We start from the raw sequence: 21,880 nt of genomic DNA on the forward strand, positions 1-21,880 counted from the left end.
AAATAATCATCCTATGGACATTTAGTAATGCTTCTATACAGACTATGGTTCCAAAGGGCAGAAACTTACTGATGTCAGTATGGAATTAGGACCAGTAGTAAATATCTCTGGATGCAAATGATAGCCGGTGGTAACATGCAGCTGGTGCAATACATTTTACAATAATTAAATATATAGCACCATGGTTGAAATGTGATACAGGCGTCAAGCTATATGGCTGCCCATGAAAGAGGCAAACTTCAGGGGCAGGCATGGATTGTCTGAAGCACAACACTCCACACTCCATACCCGGATGTGCGCTATAGATATATGATAGATTCTTTGAGCTTTAGCTGCCGATTCTGGGCATTACTTAACCAATAAACCCCAATGTGAGGTTCATAACTGGTCGGGTAATGGCCCGGGCCAGCGTTACAGACCCAAGTGAAGTGGGGGCCTTAGCATGGTCCTCGGCACCATTACCAGACAGGCAATGCCCCCCGACAGAGGAGTCTATTGCATCATTTACAGGGTGATAGCGTTTTCTGTAAATTGAGAAATGGCAAGGTTTTAGTTTCTCAATGTAAAATAAAATCCCAACCAAAATGGCCTAAAGTGGTCACAGGGAGAATGGAACTACATGTAGTCCCTTCTTTCTTTCCATGCTGGCCAATGCTGTGAGGGGAAGGACCAGAATTACAAGTGTTGTAGCACTAGCATGGTACAAGGCAGCCGCAGGTGTTGAGCTGCGGTTGGAGTGGCGAGGGGGTGGGAAGGTGGAAATGGTGGGGAGGGGGGCACGGCACCAAGGGGTTACCTTCCTCACAGGAAAGTTGGCAGCCTCCCACTTCCGAGGAGACTTGGAACACAGACAATACCATGAGCTATAGCCTGCCTTCCAAGCTTCCCGATTGGCACATGCCCCCACCTGCTGCTAATGTTTAAGGCCAGCTCATAAGTAACCTTATCATGGTTCATAATTTCCATGATTGCAGTATTGTTTGTTCTAGTAGATGGATAGCCAAAGAAAAATGACCACTAATGGTAATGCATTTGCACTGGAGTTAGCTTCACAGCCAGCAGTAACCATTCAGAGCATATTTTACCACTGGAGGTTAATCATGAGTTACACTATCCCTTTCTGGAGAGGCCTTTTTTTAACTTAGAGTAAGAAAAAGAACCGTAAAGTAGAACCATGATGAAAACTGTGTGTGATCTATAATAAACTTTACAGAACACCTGATCAGTCTGCCAGTGTCCAGTGACTCCTCAGTTCCTCAGTCATTCACCGTTAGCCGCTGTGGAAACCTATGGTCTGTAAAAGCTCCAGCAGGCCCATCATATTAGTTCATTTCCAGCTCTGAGGTAGTGCCTGGAAACTACTCTACATGCAATGTTACCTTTGCTTTTATTTAAGTGTATATGTTGCCTGTAAATTTAAGGACACTTTGGTCCTGTCCCCTCTCCTGCGCTATAAAGCAATTCTGCATGTTCCGTCAATGGGACAAGCAGCCCGGGACAAGCAGACCGACATTACCAAAGCCTGCTTTTGGATCTACCACATTTTTTACTTGACAGAAGGAATGTCTCACTCCACATTGTCGAGGACTTGAAGGTAATTTCAAGCATGGCTTCCCACTTTGGGAACGTCTTAATCCTCAAATAGATCACCCAACAGGATAAGTTTCTTTTACAGGCATAGTTGGTAAATTCACTTTACCTTTGCACAGTTTTCACATTCATAGTGCTTTCCGCTGTCGTGGGACATTTGGTGGCGTATCAGGTTGGACTTCCAGTTGAAAGCTTTAGGGCACTGGTCACACTTGTACTCCCTTTCTTCGGTGTGCGACAGCATGTGCTTCTCCAGGCTGCGAATGAGAATGGTGCACTTGGTTAGGACAGAACACTTGGTACAATCAATTCTTAAAATTCAATTATCATTCAGAAGACATCCGACGGTGAGTGGCACAGTCATCATATAAGAATTTCAAGATCCAGTGCTAGTCCTAGAAAGCGGAGGAAACGTAAACCAATGTATAAAGGAAGAGCAAAGGAAGAAGGCAGGTGGCTAAGAAACATCCAATGGATAAATCATCGTATCGAGAAAACAATGAACTTGAAAGATGTAAATCAAGTACCACAAATTTTAATTCATTGGATAATCAGGCCCTAAAATGTCGTTTTTGCAAGATAAGACGCATTTTCTTTCACGGGTAATTTTCCTACACACATACAAAAGAGATCACAATGAAGAGACACCAAATCTCATCCCTTACTTGCCAATTTGGATTTCCTTTCTAAATATAGAGGTCCTCTTATTACTTTTAAATAGGACCTATGAAACTTTGTTTAATTTGGACACCTGGAAAGGGACTATAGACTTAGTGCCTGCTTTTCATCATTCCATTTAATGCTCAAAAGTGCATACAATAACAAAATATGAACCGCAAAGGAAACAGAGGATGAAAAATGATCAGACATCGAAACGAATATGTAAGGGGTCAGTTGATGCACAGGACCAGCAATTTTGTACTTTCCACCATCTCAGAGAACCAGCGGCCGATGCTCAGAGATGGTCAAGTCAAGCAACTGTAATAGGATTTGATAGCTGGACTAGTCATTACATTTGCACCCTTAGATTTTCCTATAATCGCATACTTAAGTACTACCTCTGTTTTTGTTATACGTCTTTTTACAAATAAGTGTAAAATACGTATTTATTTTTAAATTACTAGGAAGAACCTTGAATTGAATTCCTGAAAATGTCCTCCTAGTTTTCATAGAATCATCTAATTTAAAATGGAATAAAATACTGCTTAAAAATATCAAGTGTCTAAACGACAAGCCTTGAATCCACATTGTTAAGCCAACATAAATGAGGGGGAAATGAAAGACCTCCATTGGCCCATTGCTCTTGAATGGCCATGTTTAAATTATAATGTTGCTCAATATTTTCAGTAAACATTTTTTTAAAACTTTTTTTCTATAAGTGGTGTGTACAGCAGAAAATAAGGTAGAAATGCAGACAATATAGGTTCGTGGGCATAACATTTCTTAATTGCAAAACGATCGGGGCATGCAAACAATCTTGGAGGCCCAGTCCAACCTTTCCAAATCTGGAAAAACTTGGTCACATTCCTTGCACTCTTGGGCATCGTGCATGTCGAGGAGGTCGCTTTCATCGTCCAACTTGTCCTCGAAGCTCTCGTCACCCATAGAGAACGCAGAGTGGGGCATCATGCAGGAGAACTTTTGATGGTCCACCAGTTCAGCTTTCGACTCGAAGAGCTCATCGCACTCCACACACCGATACTGCCGCTCTTCTGCAAGAAAAATGTATTGGAGGTGGTTTAAGACATTGGACTTGAGGTTGAGGTTGATCAACTCATGGCTTCTCAGCATTGCCGCAGAGCCTCATCACGCCTGGAGAATCCTCACTGAAGCCTCATTCCATCCTGCTCTGTGCATGAGCACTGCCTGCTATGGACAAGAGCTCACTGGCAGGACTTTGGGTGCAGATCTGCAAACCCATGACTGATATTTGCTACTGCAAAGTCATCCTACGGCTCATTCGTGCTCGGAACCATACCGTGAACATAGCGCATTATAGCTTTGTAAACCACCACTCTAGATCTAGACCACTGAGAAAATATGTAACAGGTGCTTTTGCTTCTATACATTCTTATTGTCGTCTGTTGCATCAATCACATTATCTCAATTCATGGATGAATCAGTCCATTTAAGGTTGTGTACTGCACTTCTCAATGTGATGCTTACAGATCCACAGAAATGCAACATTAAGGACCTGATTGACAGAGCGTTTTCCTATGGGATTGTGCCAATTTAAAAACACTTCTGTGAACCAGGCCCTGAATAACTAAACATTGGGCTTAGGAATGGCCCCTATGCTTTCAAACACACTTAACCCCCCCCCCCGCCCTGCCTCACAAAAAGGTGCTAGTGTTCTTTTCCTCATCCATCAAATTCTTTATCAAATACTCTTGCATTAGTTTTGGCTACCAGCTTCAATAAAAAGGTGGTAGGTTCCTCTGAATTCTTTGAAAAAACACACAAGTCACCGACCACAACCAGCGTGTCTCCTTTTGTCATAAATAGGCCTGTGGTATCATGCGTATAGTGCTGAGCAGTCACTGCCTGGAAACCATTCCCTTGACTGTAACCCCTCACTGCAGCCACTCACCTGCAGAGGCATGCAGTTTCCTTAATGACACCATGCTATACGCTGCACCTTTCCCATTGCATGCAGAGGAGAAGGCAACATTCTACACCTCCTATTAGTTTCCCTACTCCCTTCCCACACTATGCAGGCCTGCTATACTGGTAATATCCTCCGCACTTACAAGGCCTAGTGGTATACAGCACATTAACTATTGCTACCCACATTGACCACTGTTCATAGACGTTCCTAAAACCACGATTACGAGTCCACGGGTGCATGCAAGCCCCAGAGAAGTCATAGGGAGTCTTGTTGGATGACCTCAGTGACATTTCTGAAGACATCGCAACTCAATTAATAACTGGATGTGTAGTTGTTTAGTGAGTTCATACAAGGATTTCTAAATCCAATAAAAAAGATGGATGGTTAACCCATGGCATTGGGATTTGGCTTTTCTTAAGGCACTGGTCTACACACAAGCCCAAACTTACTCTTGCAGGACAAAGGACCATGAGGCCAGGTCAGCAGCAGAAGAAGATTCAGACACAGTACCACAATGGAACATTGCAGTGAACATGCACTTCCAGCCACAGCCTTGGGGACCTGCACATTTACAGATGCTGTGAATCTTGCTGGGCGTGTGCAATCTTTTAGCAGCCTACAGCAGAGTCGGGGCAGTTTGCCGATCACGGATGCCGGGAGCTGGGGGGGGTATGGCATTAGGGATCTCCACTGTCTCATGGTTCATGGACTTCCAGCATCTCATGCTGCGGTTTGCTTGCAATGCAAGAGACACACAACATTAAATGTTGAGCATCCATTACGGAATGCAGGACAACGGTTGACAAAGAACAGCCAAACCTACACAAGTTTACAATCATAGAACGTGAAGTCTAAAGCGATGGTCATCAAAATCTAGTCCTTCCCTTTCACTAGCTATTCTTAAAACAAGAGCCCTTCATGTAGCGTCATTCAGATCCACCATTTGCAGAGACGTTTCTCCTTGCTGCCCCTGTCCCAGGTCTTTTAGAAGAATGCATTGTTTTCCCCCAAGCTCCAACTGGGAGGTGGGCATCAAATTGCACTACCGCTCCGGGGCAGAACACAGATCCAAAGCAAATTCTGTCAAATGCTCTACTATTTCGAACTTTGAGTAAAATGACTGAACAGAAAAATAATACTTTATAACAAAATGATTGCAAATAAACTTTTCAGAGAAAAGCCATACAACCGGTTTGCGGTTCCTTACAATTCAGATGGCTTGCTGGATAGTAAGGGGACACTGAGCATGGAACATGTTTCTCCAAGGAGGATCATGGTTTGTCCCCAATATCTACCTTCTTTCTCTCAGGTTGCAAACAGTTGCAACAGACCTGATCTGTTCAAGGAATACAGGGATGATGCTTTTATGAGTGCACTTGTGTGCCGCTTCTAAGAGCTGTTGAATAGTTTTAAAAAAAAAATAATTGCAGATATCCATGAACAAGACGCTTTTTCACGCATCCTCCCCAAATAGGAAATTCATGCACACTTAAGAGTCACCAAACAGTTCTCCCGCGGTTGGATTTTGTCTCCAGAAAAGGACATGCATGCGTCTGTAATCATACATTTGGTAGCCAGTAGATTGGCTATGGAGCATGGTACAGTCTGGTAACATAGTCTATGCAAGGAAGCCAATCTGGACCTTCATTGAAAATTTGAACAAATACAGGCTCCGCTAGTTGTAGTGGCGGGGAAAAACCAATGCCAAATTTCACCCAATATCAGTCGCCAACACTGAAAAGGCCAAAAGCACGACTTTCAAGCAGGCCTCTGCTCATTAATCATAAACAATAATATTGCCACATTCTATTGTCAGGCGTGCATCTATCAAGGAGTCACTAACCGTGAATATCTGGTGCCATTATTTCATGCGAAAAATGTTCACTCTTCATGTAGAGCAGCAGCTCCTCGCCCGGCTCAATATCCGCTACCACTTTGTAGTATATCTGAAACAAAAGGATAACTCTGAGCACACGGTCAAGGCAGCGCGGCACATAAAACGGCTCCTGCGGAGATAAATTGGAAACCAGAAGGCATTTTCTTTGTTTGGTAGACATTGTTCACCAAGATGTTATTTACATAAGGGTACAGCCTGTGAACAAGGAAGCGGAGTGCACAGAGGACGGTTATTGGCAACGCGCGCAACCAGTCTGACTTCATTTAAGGTGATGTACTGCCCACACTAGACTTGGCACCAAAGCAAGCTACATGCGCGGAAAGGTTGAAACACATTTCTTAGGAAGAGAACAATGGAGCGCATCTGGCCATATACAGGGATGCATTTCCGGCTGAATGCCACATAGGAGGCGGCTTGATCGCAGGAAATCGCTTTCCCCTGCCCCCAAAAGAAACAAAGTATATTTTAAGTCAGATTCTGAGAGCAGGTGGTGAAAACATCATGCCAAGTTACTACCCACAGAATTTCTGAATGTGTGCTGGCAAGTGCATGCAGTAGTGGAGATTAAGCATCTTCTGCAATGTGTCTCACAGGATACGTTTCGGCCCACCAGACATGGTGCCCTTCTTCAGGTGCACTGCAATACAGACACGGTTCATCTTTAAACAGTTATGTACAACGATCTTCCAGATTTAATTTACAATGCACTGAACAATCATTTGTGAAACAATCAGCAGTAATGCTGGTTTGTGTACCGTAGCGAGTTGGATGCAGAACTAAAATCAGCTGTGAGGACAACCCTGACAAAATTCTCAATTTGGATCTGTACGCATCATATGGAATTTTAGAGTAGAGTTCCCCCGCACGTCTGAATTCGATGGTCAAGTGCCCATTCTTTCACATACGGTAACTTGTTACCGAATTGTATGTGGGTATGGCTACGTTTCAAACGTCCACAGGTTTTCCAACGACCCGCTCGCACTCTTGAACATCTGGTGATCCGTCATTTGCACTGCATCTTGACAAGCCCTACTCAGGAATCCAAAACAATGCTCAAGAACTGCATGCTGGGTAATGATCACCTTCATGGATGCTCCAGCAGCACCCACATAATGGTCCTCCTTGCTCGTGGCTGCTGCCAGGAGTAATTTATAGGGGTGTTTGGCTTTATTGGCTGACAATACATGTAAATAACTGTAAATAGCAAATAATGTTATATTGTCCTGTACTGACTGCCGTAATCTCATTACCACTGATTCTACTTGTGTATAGTGTGAATACCACTTGCAGCTACTTACTACTGAGCCTCTCTATGTGTAGTGTGAATACCTACTAGTTTAGCGTTTGACCTGTTACTGTTGTAGCATATGTAAATTTGTAACTCATGTACTAAGCTGTATGACTTCTTTAATTCCCGCACCCTGATGCGCTCGGGTCTGGCGCGCCTAATAAATTCTAAACAAACATACGTATTCACACACAGTGTATTCCCACCAGTGTCTGTACAACAAATGTGTTGGAATGCGGGGGGCGGTGGGGTGAGAATGTTAGGTCTATCATTTTCCACTCCACCCCCCGACTAGGACATGGTCATGCACACTCTTATGCAAGTGTGCCAGGACCTCAGTGCGACTTCAATGTCACCAACAGAGGATTCAGCCAGGTGGGCAAAGCATCTTGCTAGGGCTCTATTTTGTGACTAAAGGTCCTCTGCCACAGCAGCCAGTGATGGGCCACTCCATGGTCCTCAATACGAGGGCCATATTGAACAGTATCGGAATAAAATAGGCACAAATTACCCTAGATCAAATCCGTATTCTTTCAATGAATTCTTGGACCAGGCCAATGGTTGCCCTATAGCTAATCAGGTGACCTATTAATACTAATGCACATGTTGCAATGGTGCAAACAAAGCTAATAAAGTCCAAGTCTCTGCAAACCAGGCCCCTGATCTTGGCGAGTAACTCTTCTGGGAGCATTTGTGAGGCAATTGTGCATTTCATCTATATCATTCACCATTGAATATGTCCTTTGCACATGGTATTTACTTAATGAATGGAAAATGAATTTCCCCAATTGGGTGTGCCGCTCTTCATGAGATAGGAGTGCACAGTGCTACACCAAACACGCATTGACAAACTCAAAAGGCTAATACATTGGGCAGTGGGGAGAAAGGGGTGGCCCCAATCACACAGAAGCAAATGTTGCTTCCCAGTTACCCAAGACAAAGAATGCAACCAGGGGAAGAGTGTGCCAAAGCACAGCTGTAGATTGGGCCTTGGAAGGCTGGCTGGTCATGCATGCTAGGATTGACCAGGACGGGAGTCTGTGGTGGTCAACCAGTTGATGTTCACCGCAGAAGTGGATGGTGTAGCATCACGGGCAAGGAGACGTGGCATGTTAGCACAAGACTGAAGTCACAATCAGCATTTTAAGCACAGTGCATAGTACAGCACAGTACAACACGTGCAAAAACTAAGGCTGTAAAAACCTACACAAAACTTGACGCAAGACAGCACAATTGCAAAGGCGGGCCACAATCCTCCACATAGCTCCCATAATTCAAAGTCCTTCAGCACAAGTCCCGCTTCACCCCAGTCCTTTTCTTAGGCAAGTTCCATTTACTACACTTGGCGGGGAAGGGCTAGACCAGGGTTCGAGCTAACCGATGTGCATATGGGTCAGTAGATGAGCTGCAAATTGCCTAGGACGCAGTGTGGTGTTCGCCCCTGGACCACAAGTGGAAATGTAGGTTTGTCGAGACATCAATGCGCTCAAATCAAAACAGTTGAAAGTATTCAAAACTTCTAATAAACCATATGGCTGCCGGGTAACTTAACCAAACTCAACAGTTCAAGGCGAGTGTTCCCTTCAAAGGTTTTTAGATCAAGTGAAATTTAGACAAATCCAACAAATCAAAAACATGAACAGAGCCAACACGTGTTTCAAACTTTAAAGGCCTTCCTCATGGCACGTGAATACTGCAAAACCTTCTCTTAAGGTAGTAGCTAAATCAGCGCAGATTCCTGATAAAGATCATGTACGGCTATAGAAGATATACTGGGGAAACCCCACAATCCTTTGTACGGGCTGTGTTATTATGCATCGCGTGGATTAAGTCCAATATCCGAATGGATGCAAAGCGCCATTCCACGCCTTGACTATTATTTTGTCGGATTGGTCTAAATTATGTAAAAACCTATGAAGAGAATTCTTGACTTCGACTGTTGTGTTTGGTTAAGTTAGCCGGCAGCTATATGGTTCATTAGATGTTTCAATGCTTTGAACTGTTTCGATTAGGTTACATTTACTGTTGACAAAGCACTAAATTTGGGTCGAAGTGATAACAGGGTCCACTATGGGGCCCATTCACTTCAGTTTCACACGGATTCTCCCCATTGTGGCTGGCCGAGGGGCCCCTCAGTGCAGATCCCCAGTTCAGTCGGGGCAGCACCCATCTCTTCAAGAAATCCAAGCCTGGCGATGCGCATAAAAGCAAAGAGCACTTTGGGAACATAAGAATATCCATGCAAATTTTATTTTTTAAATAGGTCTGACGGTGATTCAGCATGAAACCCTGCCGAGCAACGAATGCGAGCTGGGCCCTCTTCTCTTCAATCGTCACCAAACTCACCCTAACAGGAAAATGTTGGTAAATTGCAAGAGACACGTTGTGCACAGGATGTGATGCTTGGGAGGTTTCTGCACAGAGCTCCTACGTTAAACATTCAGTCGTGCAAGTACTCTGAAGCAATGCTTGTGGCTGTGAGATTTTAAGCCCCGGCAGAAGATTTTTGTATTTGTATGTGAGGTGGGGGGCCTGGGGAAAAGGTGCGTGTCTGAGTGCGAGTATTTGTAGGTGAGGCTGGGTTGTGGCAGGGCAGAGGTTGAAGGAAGGTTTGCGGGTGAAACCCCCCCCCCTCGATTTCAAGTGCAGGGGAGGGGAATTGATGTATTTCGAATATTAAAGGCCTCACAAAATCGGCTGGAAGAAAATCAGTTTTTTGTGTGGCGTGTAATATTCGAGATCACATAATGGTCACATTTTATGGACCGTTGTGTTCGCCCAGACTTGGGGAGGGTGGGGGGGGTGGCTGGGGGCGAATGGAATGCAATTGCACACTGGCTCATTTCCTACCACACACGCACAGGCCCAAATGTATCAGCTAGTTGTCAGTTTAACTACATTTAAAGTAATTGCATTGTTCAAAATCCCACACACTATTGGGCAAAATTCCTGATGGGGCGAAATCAACTATACTGAGCAGTAGTATACCTACCGAAAACAGACAATTCTTGTTTAAATTATGCATATCTCTTGCGCCTACTTGAGTCCCGAAATCATATCCCTGTCGGTTGTGAAGACTCAAGTCAGCGTCCAGAGTGTGTAGATTCTACAGCAGTGCGAACAATGGCGAACCCAGGTCCTAAACATCCACACCAATGATCAATAGTTACATTTTGTACAAAGCATCACGTGCAATGCTTTTCTGCCTATTTCACCGACATCCACACACAATACCTCAAGAAACAAGCACTTGTATTCAAAAAGTTATAAGCCATATACAAATGCAAAACACTAAAGAATGCATTTAAGCCGAGTCATTCATGGGTTTCCAATATTCGTCCAGATGTGCCCCTCAAGGCCTGATTCTTACCAGTAACGGATTGATTACTTGCGGGTAATTTTCATTACTCCAAGTCTTCCCCATCCCATTCCTTACTCTAGGTCTAGGATATTATTGACGGTGACGAGGAAGAGCAACAAATAAACCTAACATAGGTGTCAATAACACTTTCTCCTTGATGTAGTACTCTTTTCTAGCCAGCAGATGGCGCCAACACGCAAGCTTTGAGCATTCTATGAGCAAACTGCCGCTGCAACAGAGGTCTAAATATCTATAAATAACTTTTTATGGGCATTCTTCCCGGGACGTGTTCTCTCACCCCTCTTTCAAGTAAGTTTATAGCTTGTTTTAAAAACAATCACTTCGTCACTTGACGTTCATAAACTGTCCATTATGCTGCAGCTGGCAGAGGCCAACGGTGTTCTTGCAAGATAAACTGAGCTCATCTCAATATTGTCTTCGCGAAGACACCGAGTTCTACGGGAAACATCATCTGTCAATTTGCAGAGCGCGCACTATTTGCTGAGTGCTTGCCCAATACAAAAACATTACGTAGGAGTCTGTACACGGCTTCTCTTTGCTTTCCCTCCCATCCCTTTTATGACCCCCCTTTCCTCTTTCGATCCTCGGCGCTAACGAGGGCTCGGGCGGCTCTACAGACGTGCCAGCTTTCGGCTTGAATCGCTCGGGCGGCCCGGTGCCTCCCCTCCCCTCCCCTCCTTTTAATGACCCCCCACTTTCCTTCTTGGAGCCGGGATGCTAACGAGCCCTCGGGTACGGCCTGCCAGGAGATGTGCAATATTGCGGAGCGAGTGATTTGCATTCCCGCCGCTCACTTGACGCTCCCGTCCCACTCCTCCCTCCTCTCCCCCTCCCCCCCCCCCAATACTTTGAAGCACCTCGCCTTGGCAGCACTAGCCGCTTTCACATAGTAGCTACTTCCTTTCTGGCAGCTTGTTGACTTTTGAATTGCGACACATTAGGAGTTGGTGACGGCTTCTCGGAAACCGGGAGGTTAGAGGGACGCTGCGCCCCCACGCAGTACCCAGCCCTGCCCGATCTGTGCCGGGCTGGTGCCCAGGGGTGCACCGCGTGGACGCGCCTGTGGCTGGGAAGCTTTGAATGGTAGTTGTCACAGAACGGATACACTCTAATCCAGTGGACTCAAACTCTGGGGCTAGCCCCCCTAGGAGCGTGGGGGGGGGGGAAATGAAGTTCTCCAGGGTAAGAATCTAACACCTAGACGCCATTAAGTTGAGTAAGCTCCTACAAATACAAATAGGGTAGGTTGCAACAAGTCTCTTTAAAAGAAAACATAAGCACTACAATAAAAAAAAAATAAAAAAAAAATGGGAGGGCGGTAGCGGTATGGGGTGACTAGACGTCCCGGTTTTTCCCGAGACAGTCCAGAGAAATCACCCTCTGTCCCCATCCGGGGTTTGCATGGTTGGGCGCTATGGTAATTAAAATTGTAATTATTTTACACTACACATTCAGAAAGTTGGAGCTGGAGGATTGTCTCGAACCCCCAACCTTTCAGGTACAAGTCACAACACTTACTGACTGTGCTACAGAGACCAGCCTGGAAATGATTGCGCAGCAAGCCATCTAATATCAATTAAAGCAAATGCTCGTTCTGAATTGACATGCCAAGATTCAAAGGCAAAACTGCACACATGAGATCATATACAGTTTATGAAAAGGAGAAGTGCTGGAAATATGATTGTAGGGGCGTGTTGGGGAGGGGTGGTAATTGGTGGTCTGCAATGGGGTAGTCCCTCTTTTATGTTGTTGGTCGTCCCGGTTTTTCGTTTTTGAAATCTGGTCACCCTAGGCTCCACATAAAAAAAGCATGGCTACCACCGATCTAATCCCATCTCATTGGGCCCATACACAATTCATAGACCCTTTAGGCACACAGATACTCATTTTAAAACCCTATTGGGCTCATAACAAAAGGATGGCAGGAGTACCCCCTAGCGGCGAGTGAATTACTGCGGGTCAAATCATAAAATAATCGTTACAGGAAGAGGTTAATACAGCCAGTGGTAAAACGACCGCTGGTTGCAATACTATAGGGTGACCAGACGTCCCGGTTTTCCTGGGACAGTCTGGGGAAATCACCCTCGGTCCACAGGTCCCAGGAGTTTTTTAATTTTGTAATTAAAATTGTAATTATTTTCACAAAATTTTGAAGTTGGAGGATTAGCTCGAACCCCCAACCTTTCAGGTACAAGTCACAACACTTACTGCCTGTGCCACAGAGACTGGCTTGGAAACCAGTGTACAGCAAGCCATGTTATATCAATTAGGACAAACGCCAGTGTATTGAATGAACATGCCAAGATTCACAGACAAAACTGCACAAATGAGATCATATACAGTTTATAGAGAGGCGAAGTGCTGGAAATATGATTAGGTGGTGGTTGTGGGGGCGTGTTGGGGAGGGGCAGTAATTGGTGGGCTGCGATGGGGTAGTCCCTCTTTTATGTTGTTGGTCATCCCAGTTTTTCGTTTTGGAAATCTGGTTATCCTACAATACTAGAGCCGAGGAAAAAAATATGCTTGCCAGTGGCATTTGTATTTTTTGTATTAGTTTAAAACGCCCCTCCCCACCCGCCCCTAAGGAAAAAAAATCATTGACTGGCCCGGTTTTTAAAAAGGTTAAAGACCCACAGCAAGCTGAGGTAATGGGCAGCACTGGTCATTGGACTGCTTTTTCCCCAGATCAGAGAATCTGTCCCTCCAGGTCTCAGATCCTGGAAAACAGCCTGGGCCTACTACTCATGTAATCGGTCTGCTTTCCCCCCTCCCCCAAGAAAGGGATTAGAACTCAGGTCATCAGAACCAAAGTCGAGAGACTTGCCCACTGGAGCAGGCGAATATTCCTGACAGTACTGCACTGTGCAGAGTCAAGTACACCTTTGTAAAGATCGTAGCGTTGCACCTTTTCTAAATTTTCTTGCAAAAGTATAAAATACTCAGTTTATGGGTGTGGGGGGTTCCCCTCTCCCCCTAATTTAAAACCCACGCCCTTCTACCTGCCGCCAGACACCCTCCACCTGTGGCTTGTGGGTTCCCAGAGTTAACAATTTTCTATTTTCAGCACTGGTAACGGGAAAACAATGTGCCCAGTATGTACTCTGGCAAAGTACGGAAGTTGCACTATACCACCCCCTGAAATGTAAAAGGGTCAAAGTGTGTTTTTTACATGAATAATCATTGGTCAATTGTAACCTTGTAGCTATTTAGCAGCACCGCAAAAGCACACAAATACATGCTCCACTGGCTCAATTTTTACTGCCGGCTGTAATTACCACAACATCTTGTACCCCTATCTTACAAAGGTACCCCTATCTTCAAAACAAACATTCTTTAGTTTGACTGCGACGAACGAGTAAGAGTGTTCTTAAAACTAGTCTCATTTCCTTCACCAGTTCCCACTGTTATTTGCATTATCTTGCCTGGGACAAGTATGAGCCCTTTTATAAGGCTCCTTAAACACCCACCCGGGTCTACCGTTTTCCCAGTTATCTGAAATTCTCATGGATAACATCACAGGGATTTCACTTTAAGTCTTTGGTTCTACCTCCCTAGCATCACAGGGGGGCTCCTCATTGAGGTGAAGAAGCAAACTCCTGTGATTTGTCACATCAATCAAACCTTCAAATCATTCTTTGTTATTGTGCATGCAATCTTAGTTAGATGATGACTGTGTTCCTCTGAATTGCTCAAAATGTTTGACAATCTATCACCAGGTGCTTTTCCTTAGAGAGATTAGCATCTAGGAGACCGTCCAGGTGAAATTTTACAATGAACCATACACCGTCAGTTGTAAATATTTTGCTTTCACAAGAGGATAGCGGGAGGGTAATGGGCTTGGATTGTGACATCCATCAAAGCAGGCCCCCGCCGGCAAACTATACATAAAAAGTTGGTGCAGAAAAGTGTGTCTCTAGTGATAATCTGTACATTATTAAAAGATCTGTATGATGGGAGTATCAAAAAACCACAAGTTTAAGCATCGGACTATCCATGGTCATGGTGACCTTTTTTACAACACTCTTGTAAACCACGAATATGATGAACAATCTTTGGGTCATAAACATGACATTGGATTTAGTTTACTCACAGCATTAATTTGTGCTAAAGGAAACATGGCTGCTGTATACAGTCAACTTTGATTGATATAATGTACATTTTAAAAATAACTCGAGGGGATTTCAAGGCCGTCCTCAAGGTGGTTGTGTCTTTTTAGTTAAAATTGTATTACTTGTGATAGTGAGAATGTGAGAATCAGTGCAATTACCTTTCATGCTTTAAGTTACAACGTCTCTTACACAGAGTCGTGGATATTGCTTAATGTCCACAGTCTGCCGGAAAAAAAGGTAATAGCATTATTTGCATCCTATCAGAATTATTTTGGAGAACTAGTTTTAACAAGGCAACAGTCATAATGTTGTCCTGGGAGATTTTTACAGTATTGGTTAGGACCATACAAATTATGAGCATTACATTTTTTATTTTTCACATGTTCCCCTTGAGTATTTCTCCTCCCCACCCCCCAGTATCAGAGCTAATGTTAAGCGAAATCCGAGTCTATAGTAATAGACTTGCTGGTTTTACATTGTCCAATTTAGGAACAATCAATCAAATATCGTGTCTCCATAAGTTTAGTTAATACCACAGCAAGGCATACATGTTTGCCAGCCAACATTATTTAGCTGCAAATGGGCAGGAAATATAAATCCTAAAATGTGCACCCTCTTGATTAATAATAGTGGGAACAGGCCTCATTGGACAGATCAAAATATCAATTGTTTGACCGACAAATTGAGAAAAGCATTTGGTAACCTGATACATCTATTACGCATTGAAGCCGCTTTTTATTGCATAACATTTTTGATTTTATTATCTCTGCTAGGACTCCATGTTTAAGTACAATCAAATTAGGACTGTAGCTTGATTCGGCTACAGCTGCTTAGAACAGGCAACGTGACCGAGAACTGGGGTGGTTGTGAGCTTCTAAAAATTGACTATTATCATTCTAAATGTCAGAACCAACATAAATTTTAAAAAAATAGGCAACTAGAAAAAAAAAAATGACAGCAAAATTGGCGAAACATGCTTCATATATAATAATTTCGTAATAGAAAGTATTGTAAGCTTCTAACAGACTTCTCAGCAACACAGAAGAAGTCCCAGTTAAACATGATTTTGGAACAAACTTTGATTTACCATGTTACTAACTTATAAAATGACAAACAGCTTGGTATGTACAATGCCATGGAGATATTGGAGACACTTACATTGATAGCTACATTGATGGCATAGGCACTTTTTCAGATTATCAGTTGGAGGCAGTTTTGGATGTTTCTCCCGACATTGCCTCTGTAATTTGAGAGTTGAAGCCATCGATAGCACCTGGCCTTGATGGTTTATGCAATGATGTTCCCTAAAGCAGATTTACATCTATGGTCTAGTGTACTCTCCGTTATTTTGGATGATCATTAGAAAGTCTCGGTTACTAGGAGCATGTCATCATTTTTTATATACAAGAAGGTGCACATAACTTACCAGATAACTTTGCCTATTGAACACAGTGAGAAAGGATTTTTTGCTTTGGATCTTAAAAGGAACTACAAAACTGTTCAGAAAGTGATAATACTGTCCAGATATATCAAATTGGGCTTATGAAACGGTTTCAACACCTAGGTTAATGGGCGTTTGTTAATAGCAAAAGACACCAAGTTTTATCAGTGTGTCATCCAATATTTGTTGCTTTGCTAGATTTTCGAGCTGCATTTGAAAACATTATCAGGATTAAACTTTGACCCAAACCTGACAATAGGGGTATTTCGGGGATCTTCTGAACCTCCAAATTAGCCTTCACACTGATACTATAATCCAAGTTACATTGCATTCTGTGGGCACACTATCCTCTCCAATTGGGGCACCTGTTCGGTTGAACCAAGGTTTGGTCCTCAACCCCCCCCCCCCACCCCCCAATTTATTTTTTTGCAGCTATAGGTTCTTCTTTCAAAGATGCCCAGAATGACTCTTCTAAGCTGTGATCCCAACATATCAATGGTTTACTTTAGTAGAGGATTTGGTCTGGTTGGACTACACAAAAATAGGTATCCCGATCATTATTAGATTCCACCTGGGCCATTTGACCTTGATCACAAAATCCAAATTAATAAGACAAAACCAGGTGATGTCATTTCCTAAAAGACGGTATACTTCTAGTCCTTTTTTTGGTCTTAGAGGAGAACTTAATGAATTTGGGGTACCAAATAAATAATCATTATCGCAAGTAATCCACTATTTTAGAGAAATTGAAAAGGATATCAGTTATTTGTCTTCAATGAAAAAATCTCAAGGAGCATGCAAATAAGGGTCTCATATAATGGAGTTGTTTCACCTGCCCTTGCCTGTGCATCAGTGTGGTAAAGAAGGCTGCCTTTCCACACCACTGCCACACCATGCCAATCAAAGACCTGATGACTTGATATCCCACAGGAAAAAACCCAATTTCCTCTGATAGGTTATGTGCACCGTTCTGTCCAAATCTGACAAATGGGCCATTGACCCCTTCAAATGCCTTGACACTTTGGGCATTGGTTTTCTCCATTGTATCACCAGGGCTTTTCACAGGATTGGGTGAGGCACAAGGCCACACAAGTGGTGAGCCCCCCCTCCTACCCCCTTACTATATTTTGCTCTGATCCCGCGGCAGCAGAGCACCAGCAACTTGAGATGCAAGAACTCTCCTTTTAGTTTATAGATGGAGTAACATGAATTTGGTTAGCAATGATGACAGCAAATAAATTAAAAAGGATTGGGGTTGTTGGTAGTTTTTTTGTCCACGGTAAACTGACCACAATTTATCTGCTCGGGCCCACATTTTGAAAGCATTTTTTTTGGGTTCCCCACCTCCAATGTTAAGGAAGCAGGGGTCACCCCGCTCCCCCCGAAACCCAAAAATACCAAACATGAGGAACGGGGGACACCCCCACAACCCTTGCTCCCTATTCATAAGTATGCAGGCAAAGTGCACACAAGGTCAAATCAAACTTATAAAATAAGATCAAATGTTTGATTTAATCAAACTTTTTTCGAACAAATAGGCTAATATCAAAGAAAAAGCATGCCCTGGCCATTATTCAAGTTATAGGGTACCATTTACATAGCAATGCCAATCAATGAACACCTTTAAGCAGTTCCTAGTAGGGCACAGGGTCAACACCGTCTCTATGGTAATGCAGAAGATGCCAAAAACGGCATTCAGTGATAAGAGAATACAATTACAGAGGAAAATAAATCGATCATTTTTAAAAATGGATATGTGGGGCTTTAAGGGGGTAAAACGGGTGGGAATGGGGTTGTTTTAAGCCCATAGAAAAAAGACCCAGCTCCCAAGAAAAAAGATCCCCTCTAACCCCCCAAAGAAAAATAAATATTTTTACTGTTATTGGTTTCACTGAAACAGCATTCTCGGTTATGTATTCTCTGTGATCACACGGAAATGACCAAAACCCACATGCCACCAAATGGATCCAATAATAAACATGAAACTGGCTGGCTGGCATTTCTACAAAAGTAAAATCAGGAATAAGCTTGCAAACAGGTTTTGTCGAGAGCAATGGGTCCCAGTCAGGTGCCAACCTTCTCAGCGTTCCCCCAGTGCCATGCATGCCAGCCAAGCATAGAGAGCATCCTTCTTCAAATAGAGCAGATCCTCCTTCAGTCACAATAGTTGTACTTTCAGAGGCATCATGCATTCCTTTGCACATCCCATGAATAGTCAGAGGCCCTACAGCTTGCCACGGAAGAGGCGCAGCTCTCATTTGCATCCAAACATTGCCAATGCCAACTCAGAACTTTCCATTTGGACTCTTAAATGCTCGGAAGCAGATGTTGTTTGGCAAATTGTTCTGGCACTATATTAAACTGTGTTTCAATAGAACTTCAGACACCAAGCATGAACAGTAGGCTTCTTCAGCATTGTAAGGATCGGCCACGCGTGGTCAACTGTTATTAGCAGATTACCTACGATGGCATTCTTCTTGGCACGATAGCTGAGATTGCTAGAATTTTTCTGTAGGAATTGCACCAAAGAGGACACCACATCTAGCGGCTTAGCTTTGTCTAAATGGAACTTTCTAACGTGGTTACTTTAAAGTGCTGCCAATTTCCATTCTGAAGTGGACTGGCCCACCGAGAGCAAAAGGTGCTTTGCCAATGATCACACACTTTAGGTGAAGGGAACAATCCATCTTTCGCATTTCCAAATGACGCACCTCAGCTTTCAACCGTTTGTCTAAAAATCCTGTAGAAAGGCAAATGGTCAGAACCAGCAAACCGAGCAATGGATAGACAGCACAGAACCATGGTTTCAACCTGTGGACTGAATGCAGCCTCTCTTTCATCATCATCTTCCAAAGGCCCATCTCTGGGGTCTCTCCACACCAACCAGAAGGTTGTAGCCCACCATTTGTTTGACTTCTGTAAAGCAGCCAGGGCACAGAAGTGAACCCGACAACATGTAAGGTTATAGCAAAACAAACATATTTTCTTCGAGGAGAAAGGACCAGAACCCGGAATGCAGACCTTCAAAGGGTTAATGCAGTACATGGGTGGGTTTACAACATTAAAAATTCACTATACTACAAAGTGGGTTGCCAAAGTGGGTTGCCAAATTCATTATACTACAAAGTGGGTTGCCAAAAATAAGGAAGGCCGCCTTCTTGGAATGAAGGTTTGTGAAGTTGACAAACAATGAAACAATGCATACTTCCAGATTTCAATAAAGATGGCGAACAGCTTCATTTTAAAAGAAAAGGAGGCCTCTTGGGTAACAGCAGGATCCCAGGTTATGGGGCAGCAGACCGCTGTTAGTACTTGCAGCTGCACTCTATAGAATTGTGCCTTTCCCAGTCTGATGTTCACGAGGTGATAATTGCCCTGCGGGGGGGGGGGGCTGGCTTGCAAGCAGCAAGCTTTAAAAGAAATCAAACAAAATGGTGGCCGCACTGAGAGGGTACAGCAGCTCCAGGCGCCCTGCCACCAAAAGATAGAATACATGCTCACTTCACATTGCCTGCAAGGACCCCTTCAAAGTGCAAAGCTGGGGACAACTGCCCTTCTTGATGGCTGCGATCTGAACTATGGACCCATCCGTCAGCACATGGAAATTGATGCTGGTTGGAAAGTCAGGAACGGCAGGCAAGTTTCTGCATGACATGGGAGCACTTGGTAGCTATTGCTTCCCAACAGCATGGAATAGATCCTCTCTCTGAAGCCCCCCCGCCCCCAGGCTGTTTGAAGGAGTGCTCAGTAAGATCAGAAGGAGTAAATATGCCATGAACAAGCGCTGCTTTTCCGGATGATCAAGGGCTCCCAATCGCGCACATTGTTCTTCCAACATGTGTGATCTCCCGTTTAACATCAAGCAGAAGATTTAAGAGCCTTTCCTTTATTGGTTCAAGAAATAGACCGGTCATTGATTTTTACTGACACTAAATGAATTGTGATTGAGTACATTGAAGCTTAAAACTACTACAAATTTGACATTCCCAAAAAGAAGCACATGCTTAACGTACGTACCACTGTCGCCCAAAATAGTGTTTAGACATGTGTGGATGGGTGGAGGGTATGTAGCCATGCCACACTATTGCTGGTTTTACTGCACAACTGTAGAGCCTACTTTATGAAGCACATTACTATCGCAGGTCAACTTTCCAGTAAGAGATGGTTATGACCACACTGTTACTATAGCCATGCAAACAGCTCTTTCATGGCGGGTGAGGAGCCACTCCAGTCCCTCAAGTCACCTTACAGCCCACTGGTGTTCTCTCCCAAACATTTTCTAGCCATTTGCACTCATCGGGGAGGCAGTTCAGCTCGGCAGAGTTTGCCATTGGCACTGGGTATTCTGGTCACTGTAGTTCCAATGTAGGCAGCCAGGAACCAATATTCACCAATTCCATAATGAGAATGTTGAATCATATCTAGATGCATATGTGCAAATTATTACATATGTTATAGCTCAAAAAAGCTGTTCACAACACAAAAATATCAAAACATACATTCATATAAAGATGAAGGGAAAAGTATAACAAGTTAAATGACCGCTGCGTCTGCATAATCAATCCATCAATTCATATAACCATAGATATTTAGATGCAATCATGAAAAGCTTACCAAGCCATTTTCCCACAGCTAAGCCTTAAGGTATTAGATTACATCAATGATATTCTTAACCAGGCTTGGATAACTGGGTTACAACTTTATCTCAAAATTTCATTAAAAGCCATCGTAAACGTTGGATTTGTTGCAATCCTGCTTCTGCCCCAAACATCTTGGACACAAATAGGTCACAATTCTATATAAATCAACCTAGATGCGCTCTCCTATTTTCACGTGCCGGGCACTTGGTAAGTAGCTGCCTTAGGAACTTCACCGTTACCTTTTTTGAGCATACCCGCCAGCTTTAAAACGAGCACCCAATATAGCCACACAAGCGGGCTAATGGGTTATAACGCGTCAGCATGAATTGCCACCTAGGGTTGGGGAACTGGAGCAGGTATTGTTGCATTTTGCCAATGTATGTTTCGGCCATACATGGAAACGGTACCCAGTCAATTTACTGAAAATAATTCAGAGTGGTACATTTCACGGAATACCATAATACCGAAAAATACCCAAAATATTAAATATATATAGGGTTGTGGGGTAAGGAGTTGAAATGGGTCAGGATGGGGTTGGGGTGGCATTATAAGGATAGAAAAACAAGGTGTTTGGTAGGGACCCCACACTCCCTAAATGAAAGAAATACTAAATTTGGAATGTTGGACACAAAGAAGTGTACCACTCTGAATTTTCCGTCGGTAAGATCACACATAACCCATGGAAACGTATCAATCAAATATTGCTTCTCAATGTCCTTCTGGCTAAGAGGACAATACTACAGGCATAATCAATACACATTTCCTTTGGACCGATTATAAGGCCACAAAAGCGCTCAATGCTTTTCCTGCCCTTAGCATGCGTACCATCATCTACATTCCCAGCCCAGCAGTGAAAGGGTTAAATACACTGGGTGCCAGACGATCCATGGCAAAGTAAAGGGGAGGGGTACATTCTCGAGTTAGG

The 21,880-nt window shown here is 43.6% G+C and overlaps 1 protein-coding gene across 11 annotated transcripts in view; it reads right to left on the reverse strand.

Annotated features, from left to right (window-relative positions):
• MECOM (MDS1 and EVI1 complex locus) overlaps positions 1-21,880 on the reverse strand; it is a 117,085-nt gene that overhangs the window by 69,233 nt on the left and 25,972 nt on the right. For all 11 annotated transcript variants that reach the window (XM_069618520.1, XM_069618518.1, XM_069618519.1 and 8 more), the window contains exons 3-5: positions 6,042-6,144; positions 3,086-3,302; positions 1,700-1,847 (exon numbers count right to left, since the gene is read on the reverse strand). In XM_069618520.1, coding sequence (XP_069474621.1) covers positions 1,700-1,847; positions 3,086-3,302; positions 6,042-6,090 — 414 coding nt within the window. In that variant the 5' untranslated portion in view covers positions 6,091-6,144. The remainder of the gene's footprint in view (positions 1-1,699; positions 1,848-3,085; positions 3,303-6,041; positions 6,145-21,880) is intronic.

This window comes from Ambystoma mexicanum, chromosome 10 (assembly GCF_040938575.1).
Source record: "Ambystoma mexicanum isolate Mex_15411 chromosome 10, UKY_AmexF1_1, whole genome shotgun sequence".
NCBI classification, from domain to species: Eukaryota; Metazoa; Chordata; class Amphibia; order Caudata; family Ambystomatidae; genus Ambystoma; species Ambystoma mexicanum.